The sequence below is a fragment of the Etheostoma spectabile genome, chromosome 2, assembly GCF_008692095.1.
Source record: "Etheostoma spectabile isolate EspeVRDwgs_2016 chromosome 2, UIUC_Espe_1.0, whole genome shotgun sequence".
Classification (NCBI taxonomy): domain Eukaryota; kingdom Metazoa; phylum Chordata; class Actinopteri; order Perciformes; family Percidae; genus Etheostoma; species Etheostoma spectabile.
The window spans coordinates 13,250,604-13,262,849 of NC_045734.1; the positions used below are offsets into that span (position 1 = coordinate 13,250,604).

Below are 12,246 nucleotides of genomic sequence, written 5' to 3' on the forward strand. Positions count from 1 at the left end.
TGAAGGAGGAAGTTCACAGTACTGAAATGGTGAAAAACAAAATGTCACAGGAAACCACAGCAATATATTGGCCACGGGATGCAGTTCTCACTGACAGTGACCAGTTCGACTACATTCTCAGACCTCTGACAGCCACTGTGAATCACATCTTCATGGTTCTTTTTTATCTTTTCTTTGGAGAGCCAAGGTTTGCACGAACTGAGTAGGTGATAAAAGAACACAATAAATGATCACAACAAAACATATGCTAAGGTGTAATATATTTATTTAACAAAAAGAAACTAAATATAACATCAGTTTAAATCCAATATTTAGTGATAGACACTGTTGTTAAATATAGAAATAGAAATGACCTTAAAGTAAAACTTTAAGGTACTTTGCTACTATTTGCTATTTATTCAATTAAATCTTCCTGATCAATTGAGGATATTACTGTAACTCAAATGTCAATGTTGATATAAAATATTAATTATATTAATAATTGTAAACTTAACATTATGCTTAACAGTAATTTGCAAACTAAAAGAGCAGGAAACTCGCTGTAGCATTTCTATATATTTTTCTATAAAAATATTATCTCAACTTTGCTGGAATGATAGTGTGCTCAAACGATTGAGAACATTCTATACGACGACTACAGGTTTCTAGTAAAACTACATTTAAGGAACTAATTAAATTATTATTTCTTAGGTTTCATTTTTGAGAAGGTACAACATGTAAAAGATAAATGCATTCTTGTAAATGGAATATGATCTCCCTGGACTCTGCTTGAGCTCATCAAGTCCATGGAGACCAAGACAAAAGATGGTTTCAGTGTCAATCATGTTTCAAGTCACAGTCACAGCATTATGTTTAAAAGTGGTCGCTCCAGGTGCCCGGATAGCTCAGTTGGTAGTGTGGTGGACCATATATAGAGGTTTACTCCTTGACGCAGTGGGCCTGGGTTTGACTCCGACCTGCGGCCCTTTGCTGCATGTCATTCCCCCCTCTGGGCCTGGCTCTAAATAGGGGCCCCGGGCTTCCTCCGGGCAGGGTCCCTCGATCCCTTCCTCGCTTTGTCATAGGATCTTTTGGACCATTCTTTGTCTAAATTGCCTAAAATAAAGGCCTGGACTGGCCAAAAATAATCTTAAAATGCTCTGACAGAGACCAATGGTTAAACATGTTCAGCAATTACCTTTTGGATTGATTTGTTTAAGTCTATCAGCACTATACTTTTTCAAAGTCAACTCTATTGCCAATACTGCCATATGTACAGGACATATACAATAATACAGTAGAGGATTTATTTCAAGCTATTGTGATGTTGTTTAGCTTTCCCTAGCAGTAGAATTCTTTAATAAAACAGTCATTTTTTCAGTTATCCCAAAACTGCCCATCTTTACTATTGTCTATGTTTGTTTTTAACTCATTTTTAGATATTATAAAAAAAATTAACTCATAACTATTTATTTCTCTTTGATTATTTGCACTGTGACTGATAAGAAACAACTTTTTTGTTTCTTCTTCTGTACTGTAGTGAAATGACAAATAGATTAAAACTTGAGATGGTTAGAGTAGGACACATGATGTTGTCCTTAGGATGATGACGAAGACTTGTCAGCTGCCACAAGTGTAGAGAGGCCGAGGTTTACACCTTACATCTAACATCTAAGGGCGTATCATGACAAAACTTGCACCTTATTCCTTTAACAGAGCAATGCTGGGTGGGCATTATAAGGAAGAGGGGCCATCCACTTCCACAGCCCAACTTGGCTCTGTAAAATGTTTTAAAGCGCATTGGCCCATGACTCACAATGAAAGAAACTCAGGATTGGTTGAAGAAAACCTAATAGAAAGCAGGTTAGGTTCAGAGAGTATGTTGCCATAGAAAAACTCAGTTTCACCAAGCCTGCTTTCTGAAAAGGGGCCCAGATCACAACCAATATGGGCATCTTTTTGATGGCATTTCCAGGACTTTATCTGACTTTTTAATTACCCTAACTGGCTATAGAACCAGCTGTTGTAGGTGGTCGAGATACAGAGTTATAGAGATATAGAGTTTTCAGAACTTGTGACTTGGCAGGTGTTTGAGAGATGAGTGTAGCAAACTCCTTAAAGAAGAATTCCGGTCGATTGGAAATTGGGAGTGCTGTCAGCAGCATGAAAAACAAAAAAGGCATAAAAATTGTGTTAATCCATACCGCCGTTTATTTTCTGTTTTCCTTTTATACCTTTCTGTCACATCTACTGCAGTCAGATTCGCTGTGTTCCCTCAGAACAAATCACTACACATGGGTAGGCACTTGTAATGACATTTTGAACATGTTTAGATGTTCCGGAATTCTCCTTTAAGTCTCGGGAATGAAACTAAAAAAGACATAAACCAACACAAGTAACTCAAGGATCCAAGATTTAAAACACACAAAAAGAGTACATGACTAAGATTATGTAGCCATGCTAAGGGCTCAGTGGGGCTGTTTTTATACAGTGGTACATTGCGCTAAATGTTAATTACAGTAATACGCAAACATCCTCACAATGACAATTTTTAAACATGCTGAATGTCTGTACCACATTTCATGGCAATTGAACGACAGTTATTGAGACGTTTTACAGAATAGATCAACCTCTGCGTTGTTCAAAAGGAAAAGTTAGGGGACACTAAGGTCAGTAGACATTTATAAAATGTAGAAAATGTATTAGTATCAGGTAGGCATAAATCACTGTTATGCCAACGTCATGTTGCTTCAGGAGGGTATTTTACCTTCTGGTAAAACTGTTACGCAACGCCAGACCCAGAGCCAACAGAACAACCCAAAGAAATGTGTACATCGAAGTAGCAGTTGAAAAATAAGATGCCTGGCATTCCTCAACCGTTCCCTTTTAACGTCTGCATGGTTGACATTCTCCCTATGTGCTTTCAACAGTAGGCAGGCAGATTATGAAAAGATGATAACAGCCAGTCAGCTTGATGGAACTGATGTGCATGTTAAATACTTGGCCACAACAGCAGTTTTTCTGACAAGCAAATAAATCAATTGTTCCAGCAACAGTGTAACAGCCCCCTGAAATAAAATCCTGTTTGTCAATTACAACAATCCTCTTGTATCTTTACAAGTTTTTTTTTTATTTTTCTTAGAACAATTCACTCATATTTGGCTTTTAATAACACTCTACATATAAGTGAAGTGACAGCTTCAAATCTTATACTGTATATCAGGTGCACGGCAGTGACAAAGATGAAAGAAAATGTGAAATTCAATTGGTATAATCCATGTATGGATCCTATTATTTAATTATGAATCCTCTATCTTGATTGATGTTTGATCCTTAACTGTGTAGGCTATGATAATTGCCTTGTCTGATAGTTTTAGTTATGCTATTGATGGCTTATAGCTGAAACACATTTGCTTTTCCCCTCGTTGAATAAAAAGTTATCTGTGAGTGCCAACATTTTTGTTTTCTTTGAACTGTAACAGTTGACATTACATCCATAACTCTATAGATATTCAAGGACAAGAAAGAATCTAATAGAAAAATCACAAAATACATGAACACAAAAAGTGAAAGGAATGTTTATTTAGACAATACACACTCAATCTTAAGTTTATCCATGAAAAAATATAAACAAAAAAATTCAAAAAGATTGACACATTCAAAAAGATTTGCTAATCTACTCAGCTGTCATATAATACCGATATGATACTATACCCCAACTGCATTACAGATGAGCTTGTGTTTGCAGATGACGCAGATGGGGATTCCTAGCATCAGTCTGGTTGCATAAGCCCTTTCCTCTAGCGAGGTGGAAAGCCCCTATGCGGCCCTCCCCTGCCCCTAAACCCTCCCCTGTCCCCACGGAAATTTGGCCGGTTTCTTTCACGGCCTCTGTCTCCGCCCCTTCCTGCATTTGGCCCACCACGCCCCCCTCTGGGTGCTCCGCCACCACGGTCGGACTTCAGCTTAGCAGGTGGAGATTTAGGCCGCAGCCTCTCAATATCCTCGGTGCAGCCAGACAAGTGGGAGTTGACAAAATGCGAGGCGTAAGACTCTGGGTTTAAGTTACTATTTGTCAAAGTAGGACCCACAGTCAGCCAGCCTAGAAAGAGAAGAAAACACATAAAAAGCAGTAACATGGGTATTTAGAAACAAGCAGAGGCACAGAGGAAGACAAAACTAATAGCAAACCTACAAATGCAATTATTACCAAACTTTTCGAAAGGAAAGAGCATGTTCATCTCACCTGGTCTGATGGTTGAGTCTCGTCCAAACAGGTGCAACCTCCTGCGGCCCAAACAGAAATGCTCAATTATGTGGAAGATCTCAACAGGCTTCTCTACATTTCCCATCTCAGGCTCCTCAGTGATGATCAAGTCAATGTCCACGTTAGCATGGATGAAGTCACCGTCAGTACTCCTACGCACTGTTCCTTTGATTCCCATTAGGCAGTGTTCCTGAAGGGAATATGTTGTATATGTCATGATAAACAATTTGAACTGATTTAACATTTACAATTATCATGGATGGATGACTCTTTTTAAATTGTGTATCTTACATCTACATTAACACATTTTAAAAGGAAAACATATCCCAAAGCACTTAGATTACCGGTGCGTAATATTTACATTAACATGAACATGTATTTCACATTCATGCTTTACCTTGGTCCTCTGAAATACTGCTTTTGGGTCCAGTGCCTTGGTCTTCCCTGGGTTATTCTTGTTGGTCTTGATCCAACAGATGTCCTCACACCGCCTAAAGCCCCACTTCCTCAAACACTGAAATGGGTGTAATAGGGGAAGTATTAAGATGGAGTGTGTATAAGTACTCCTTTTGTGGCTGTTAATATTTAAAGGTTGATCTTTTTAATTAATCTGAGAGGATTACTGCAGACATGCAACACAGTTGCACAGTAAGGCTTCCCTTTCCATCTACTATATGGAAAATAATGTAGCAAATCAGAAATGTAAATACAATTTATTTTTAAATACGGTGATTCCACACAAGCAGATTTCTAACTGTTAAGAAATGCATGACCTACTCTATGGTTCTAAAGCAACAATGCCAATAATTCTCTCAGTTTTACGTACAACTAAGTACATGCACGTTTCTGGGTTAGCTGCACAAAACATCATGTTTTGGAATCTTGTTCTTTGTAGTAGTAGAATGCAATCTGAGATAACACAGAACAGTCATTGTAGTTTAACAGCTTTTTACATTTATTTTACAATAAACAAGATCAGCCTTCCCTTCCTAAAGTCCACATGATTGCTTTTTGATAATGGCACTAGCTAAACATACAAGACAATTACTTGTTTTTAAATTAATAGTATGGCCTTTAATTGATAGGACGGCTCAAAAATCGTAAAGGGGAGGGAGAGGGACGACAGACTCAAACGCTGGCCTAAATGGGGCACACACACTCTACTGGGTAAGCTAGATGACGCCCAAGAACAACTATTTATATTAGACCAAAATTCCTTTAGCAGTTTGCAGTCACATATTGTTTCTACTTTTGTTTTTAAATATATAAAACTCAAATGTAAAAACTGACAACATCATCAGCTGGCCTCAAAAAAAAAAATCTATTTTCAGTTTCACTACCCTAGCCCTTGTGAGCCCAAAGAATGAACAGACAATGGGGAAAACATGTCCACATTCCCAACGTCAATGTTTTTTCAAGTTGTTGAAAAAGAATGCTGTTTAAAAAATAACTACGAAATGGATTTCCTAACACAGAGAGACAGACTGTGACTCAGTGATGTTGACAAGTGCAAAATGGAAATACGTCATACCATTGACAGCAACAATTTAAATAATACTGTTTGACTGCTTGCGGGAATTGAACCATGGAAGAACTCAATCCTTGAATAGTCTTGTTTAAACAGACCTAAGGCTTTCAAAGCTGTTGTAATAACAACAACACACAAATAGTTGTCTAACTCAGTTTTCCAATGAACACTGAACTAGTGAGATCCTGAATTACCTGAAAATGGCAGTGTTAAAAATAACTTTCATGCCTTGTTTTGCAAAACCAGTGAAGAATATGAGATGTACTCTATTGGACACAGAGTAAGAGTTTGCCTGTAATTAAATGTATACTTTGACTGAATGAGGGATCATGTTACCATTCTGCCCAAGTCCAGGCCTTCACCAGAGCCACACCAGAGAAAAACAAAGGAACGTGGAGCTGATATTTCTTCAATTTCCAGTTTCATGATCTAAAATAGCAGAGACCAGAGAAGGAAAAGAGGGGTGAATAAACAAACACAATCATTCATGCAGAATGGTGTGTACAGTCCCTGACAAAAGTCTTGTCGCTTATCTATTTTGTAGAAACACCTGCTATGTGGAAGAACAAAAGGTGATCATTATGAGTCTGCATGAGTTAAAAAAGCCTCCACCTTATTGTAATGATAATACCTGATAATATAATATAATATTATATATATAATATATAAATTATATAATTAACACAAATGTTGCCGATTTAAAGTATAAACCACAATTACACTGACAAATCAAAATACAAAAAAAACCTCCATTTGAAACAACATAAGTAGATATAACATGTATTGAATAAAACTTCAGGATAAGCCGGGGAGTGATAGTACATACTTAAATAGCTGACATTTTTATCCAACAACTTACAATTGCTATAATGTCAGAGGTCGCACGCCTCTGAAACAACTAAGGGTTAAGTGCCTTGCTCGAGCACATAGGTTGACGGATTGCAGTGGGATTTCAAACCTAGGTCTCCCACACCAGAGGTGTGTGTCATATCCACTACTCCATCACCACCAGTATGTATGAGGAGGATTTCAAATGACAAAGACTGAACAAACTAAATCTTCTCAGGCAGTTTGTTACGGGCCCTGAGAGGCCACAACCACGCAACATTAAAAAACGCACACAAATGCACCACAACATGCAACCAGTCGGAGTTGGGATATTTAAAAAAATTATCCGCTGTTAAAATTGAAATCATCAAGACCACAGATTGAAACGCAAATGTCGAGGCATGTGTGCATCATTAAAAGGGTCCCCTGAAACACTTCTGTTGTTTATTTGCTTTTTGTTTTCTTATTGTTGTGTGTTGTGGTTTATTTGTGTGCATTTTCTTAATGTTGCATGTTATGGTCTCTCAGGGCCACCGTAGTTTGTTCATCGGGCTGGAAACAAAAGTGTGGTCCCTCCTGGTCTTTTGTCTGGACAGTAAATAGGGCCATTGTCTGAGGATCTCAAGCTATAAATGGCCTGTATTTATAAAGCATTTTTCTTGTCTTAACGACTACTTAAAGCGCTTTTACCATTCACACACTGTGGCCGTCGGACAGGTGCCACCTGCTCATCAGATAACACTCACACACATTACAACCCATGCACACGTCTTGCCCAGGACACTACACATGGGGCCATTGTCAAACTCCGACCTTCTGATTGGAAAGCAACCGCTTTACCACTGAGCCACAGCCGCCCCAGGTCTTTTGAAAGTAGTCTCAATATGTAGGGCTTGATTTGTTCTTATTATCTCCAGAGATTTGCCAAGGACACGTACATACTTTTATTGGATATAGTCAGGTCAAGGTCCTGCCTGCAAGTCAGATTTTGTGCTTTGCTCCATTTGGCATGTTGTAGCTGCAGGCTGTGAGCATAAATCTGGCCATCCAAATGGTTGTTTTTCTCTTTTCTCAGCAACAGAAGCTGTGACCATGTTTTAAGTTTAATCGTTTTGTGGGTTAGAGTGTAAGTTCTATCAATTAATATTTCAGCATGAAGTTGACAAGGAATGACTTCTGGGTGAATATGACATGGCAGAATAAGAGGGTTGATAATGTCTCTGCTCACTTTTTTATTTTTTCCGGCTTACTAATTTGAAACTTAGATCTTGATTATTTCACTGTAAGCCCTTCAATATGTTTTAAGTTTTTCCCTCTTTTGTTATCCCAACTTATCTACTCATTTATTTATTATATTTTAATGTTCTCATGATTTGGATTCCACTCGTAATTTTTAAATTTCTTAATGATCAATTTCTTTTTGGTTGTATTCATCTACCAAATACATGTGTGTCTCATACAGATACAATTCTGTTCATAGACAAACATATTAACCTCATTGTGTTTGTGTGTGGTAGGAAAGGTCGAGGTGCAACCACCGGATGAAAGCAACCCATATGAGGAAGTGTTAAGGACTCAAGTACTTTCCTTAAGGTGTGAAAACCTGCTGTCGCTTTCTTTTACACACACATGTCTCCTTTATACTGTGTCTCACTAATTATGATGTAGGCTGTCAAGCAATGTTTTATTTGTATAGGTAAATAAACTGGTTTCCAACTGTAGTAAGTAACTACATTAGAAATGAAGCAAACCCATGGTAAAAATCTTAAAAGTAGTAGAATTGGGCACATTGTTGTGGTTTTTCTGTTACCATTGTGAGTATGTAAGCCATGACCTTATGAGCAAGCTACAATTGCAGTGGTAATACTGGTAACATTTGTGTGAAAGCAGCAGGAAGAAGAGACTCCTAAATCTCACAGGTTTCCCCTATTACACCCATTTCAGTGTTTGAGGAAATGGGGCTTTAGTGGGTGTGAGGACATCTGTGGATCAAGACCAACAAGAATAACACAGAGCTGCCTGACAGCTCCGTACATTCAAAGCATTTTGGGAACTGGAACTAACCCGGAATGAACTGCTGTTATAAACTCACACACAGATTTTAGTTAGCTAAATTCACAACAAAAGGGGGTAAAGCACAAAAATACTGATAGTAATTAAAAGATGTGGTAGCATTGGATCTGGACGGGAGGATAACTCTGGGAGTTTGAAGGGTGTGTTGCAATTCTGCCATCTCACTCCGCAACAGTGTCGCAATTTTGGTTTCATATTGCATATCGTTACGACCCTATAAATTAGTGATCAGTTACACTGGGAAGAACAAAAAGCAGCTTTAGAAGAGCTGTGTGTCATTATTTATTCAAGCTGTCGGATTCCCATTCCCATTTCAGAATTGTTTTTAAAACCCCATATAAGTCACGGGTCAATTTTACCCAAGGGATACGAGTGGGTCCCGAAAGTGAAGACAATACAAGGGTTAAAATGTTTCAGTTTGGCTGCCAGTGAAGCACTTTAACATTTATTTATTTTTTTAAAAAGATTTTTATATCAGTTAATTGTGCTTAAAATAAATTTTACCTACAACTTATTCTTGTTTAAAATCATTTATATATATATGTGACCTTGAAATTGTGGCGTTAATTTGGGTGCACCTAAATTTTGTGCTGGTGCACTAAAATAAAAAAGTTAGACGATCAGTACAACCAAGGTGAAAAGTTAGTCTGGAGCCCTGACATCAAGCTATTCTTTTATTTTGTCTCTTTTTGTGCAGATATATTTTTCTTTTTACCCTCTCTCGCTCATCCTATTTATCTTTTCTCATTCATTTTCAGGGTACCCAGAGTTTGAACCCTCACAATGACTACTGTCAGCACTTTGTCGACACAGGGCACAGGCCACAGAACTTCATCAGAGATGTTGGTAATGTATGCTTGTGTGTTGTTTGTTTCATGTACATGTGTATGCTTGTGTGTAGTTCTGACCTGGTTGTCATATGTGGTTCAGGCTTGGCTGACCGATTTGAAGAATACCCAAAGCTTCGGAGCTGATCAGACTGAAAGACAACTGATCTCCACCACCAACACCCCTCCCATGTATGTTAAATGATGATTTAATTTAAATATTTACCTTAATGCCAATGTGATTACACCCAGAGATGATAACTTGACTTAAAAAGAGTTGAGATGAAGTTGGCATCAACTATCTTAAAAAAGGCTTGCTATTTAAGATATGTGTGTGTTCAGGTACCTCCAGGCTGATCCAGAGCACTTTGACCTGCAGGATTTGAAGTGCAGTTTGATGTAATTCTGCTTGAGCCTCCCTTAGAGAAACTACAGAGAATCAGGCATCCGCACACTGAACGCTTCTGGACCTGGGATGATGTATGTATGCTTCTTAGACTGGTTTTGCATTAAGCGGTTTGTGCTAGTATGATGTGAATAGATACAGAATATGTTATGGCTGGTTCATAGGGCACAACAAAGAAGGGAGACTATAACGTATAAACTGAAATTTAAAGTAAGTAATAATAATAAATGCAGTTTGGTGTGGAAGTCAGTATGATGTATGAAGTGTATGAATGCTGTGTGAATGAATAGGGCTGTACATATATACAGAGTTTTTTCTGTATCGCAATTTCAACTGGCCTAATATACACATCGTGAAAGGCTTTAACATATTGTAATAGACACAAACAGATTTTTTTTTGGTTAGTTGAAAAAAATATCGGTAGTGAAATCACACTTTAAAATGTAATTCTTTTTTTTAGTGGTGTCTTTTCTATTCATATAATGTTCAATTTGTTCATTAAGGAATGTTGGAAATAATGTCCTTTAATTTGTTTTATATTCAACATACAATTTGTTGTATTGTAGAGGATAATTAAAGCAGCAGATATGCAGAACTGAGTACATTTAATGTTTATGAATTGTAAGTAATATTGTTACCGCGATATTCCCACCATTATCGCATGTTGCATAGTTTCCTTCGTGCAGAATGAATGTAGTCCACTAATTCAGAGAGTGGTGAGAGATCTGCACACTAGCATCTGGGCAGGCAGGCTTAAATACCTTCCAGGACACTGTGTACAGCTAAGAATCTGCAACACACATACAGTCCCTGACAAAAGTCTTGTCGCTTGTGTACAAATTGACCTGAAGTGCCGCTGAAATATATTTCATCAAGATTTATTTACAAGAAATGGCTCATTTTAATCCCAACAGCTTTTGTAATATGTTTCAGTGCAAAACAAACTGTCAAAAAGTATTCTAATATTCCACAGCTTGGTAAGCCCATTGAGTCATTTTTTGCAAAGTCGCCTTGTCATATGACTTCACCTTGTGACTAATAATGGATCATTAGGTCTCAGGTGTGTATAAAAACAACCCCATACACTAGACCTTCACATCAACTGCAACTAGACATCTGCAAACATGCCTAAGATTCACCCTGAGACTAAAGTTTTGATTATCAAGAGCTGAAGACCAGATCCATGCTGATGTAGCAGACACCTTCAATGTGTCTCAGCGTCAAGTACAGAGATTAAAAAAACATTTGAAGACACTGGAGACGTTTTTGACAACCCAGGTCAGGCAGACCCCGCAAGACAACTGCTCGAGACCGTTTGTTGGCTCGAAAATCCAAGGCCACCCATTTTCTACTGCAGCAGAGCTCCACCAGACCGGTCCCCTGAAGTCCCTGTGTCAACCTGAACAGTTTGTCAGATTCTGTCTTGAAATGGCCTCCATGGTCGAATCAGTGCCCAGAAGCCAGCACTAAACAAAAGACAATTGAAAACTGTGTGGCATTTGCCAAGGCCCATAGCCTGCTAAAAGGATGGACTTTGGAGAATGGAAGAAAGTGGATTTTTTCAGATAAATTTTCTGTTGAATTACACCACAGTTGCCGTAAATATTGCAGGAGACCTACTGGAGCCCGCATGAATCCAAGATTCACCCAGAAAACAGTGAAGTTGGTGCGGAAAAATCATGGTCTGGGTAACATCCAGTATGGGTGTGTGAGGATCTGCAGGTGGAAGGCAACATCAATAGTCTCAAATAACAAGAAATCTTAGCTACCTCTTATATTCCCAACCATAAAAGAGGCCAAATTCTGCAGCAGGATGGTGCTCCATCGCATACTTCTCTCCACTTCAAAGTTCCTCAAGGCGAGAAGATCAAGATGCTCCAGATTGGCCGGCCCAGTCACCAGACATGAACATCATGGAGCATATGTGGGGTAGGATGAAAGGAGAAGCATGGAAGACCAAACCAAAAATATTGATGAACTCTGAGGCAGCAAGACTGCTTTCCTAGCTATTCCTGATGACTTCATCATACATTGTATGAATCCTTGCCAGTCCTTCAAGCTCGTGGAAGTCATACAAGATATAAAATTTGGATCTCACAGCACCGCTATTTAATTTTCTGACATATTTTAGTATTGTTATAATTTGTTCAATTTCTGTATAGGCGACAAGACTTTTGTCTTGCCAAAATTTGACCTTTCTGTCTTGTTTAAATGATAAATCTTGTTTCAGTGAAACTAATTTATTTCAGTGCATTGAACATCATTTGGGAGGGTTTTAGCTTTTCATATGAGCTATTTCTTACACAATTGATTAATTAAAAGTCAGGTTCAATATCAT

At 38.2% G+C, this 12,246-nt stretch overlaps 1 protein-coding gene and 1 long non-coding RNA gene across 2 annotated transcripts in view; one reads left to right on the plus strand and one right to left on the minus strand.

The window, feature by feature from the left end:
- Window positions 1-3,541: 3,541 nt before the first annotated feature.
- mettl14 (methyltransferase 14, N6-adenosine-methyltransferase non-catalytic subunit) overlaps window positions 3,542-12,246 on the minus strand; it is a 17,036-nt gene continuing 8,331 nt past the window's right edge. The window contains exons 8-11 of the mRNA XM_032531886.1: window positions 6,111-6,203; window positions 4,644-4,760; window positions 4,226-4,436; window positions 3,542-4,081 (exon numbers count right to left, since the gene is read on the minus strand). Of these exons, the coding sequence (XP_032387777.1) occupies window positions 3,780-4,081; window positions 4,226-4,436; window positions 4,644-4,760; window positions 6,111-6,203 (723 nt within the window). The 3' untranslated portion in view covers window positions 3,542-3,779. The remainder of the gene's footprint in view (window positions 4,082-4,225; window positions 4,437-4,643; window positions 4,761-6,110; window positions 6,204-12,246) is intronic.
- Window positions 8,161-9,924, plus strand: LOC116699790 (uncharacterized). The gene is made up of 4 exons (XR_004334504.1): window positions 8,161-8,195; window positions 9,434-9,521; window positions 9,606-9,694; window positions 9,845-9,924. It is a non-coding gene; the product is annotated as an uncharacterized LOC116699790 (long non-coding RNA).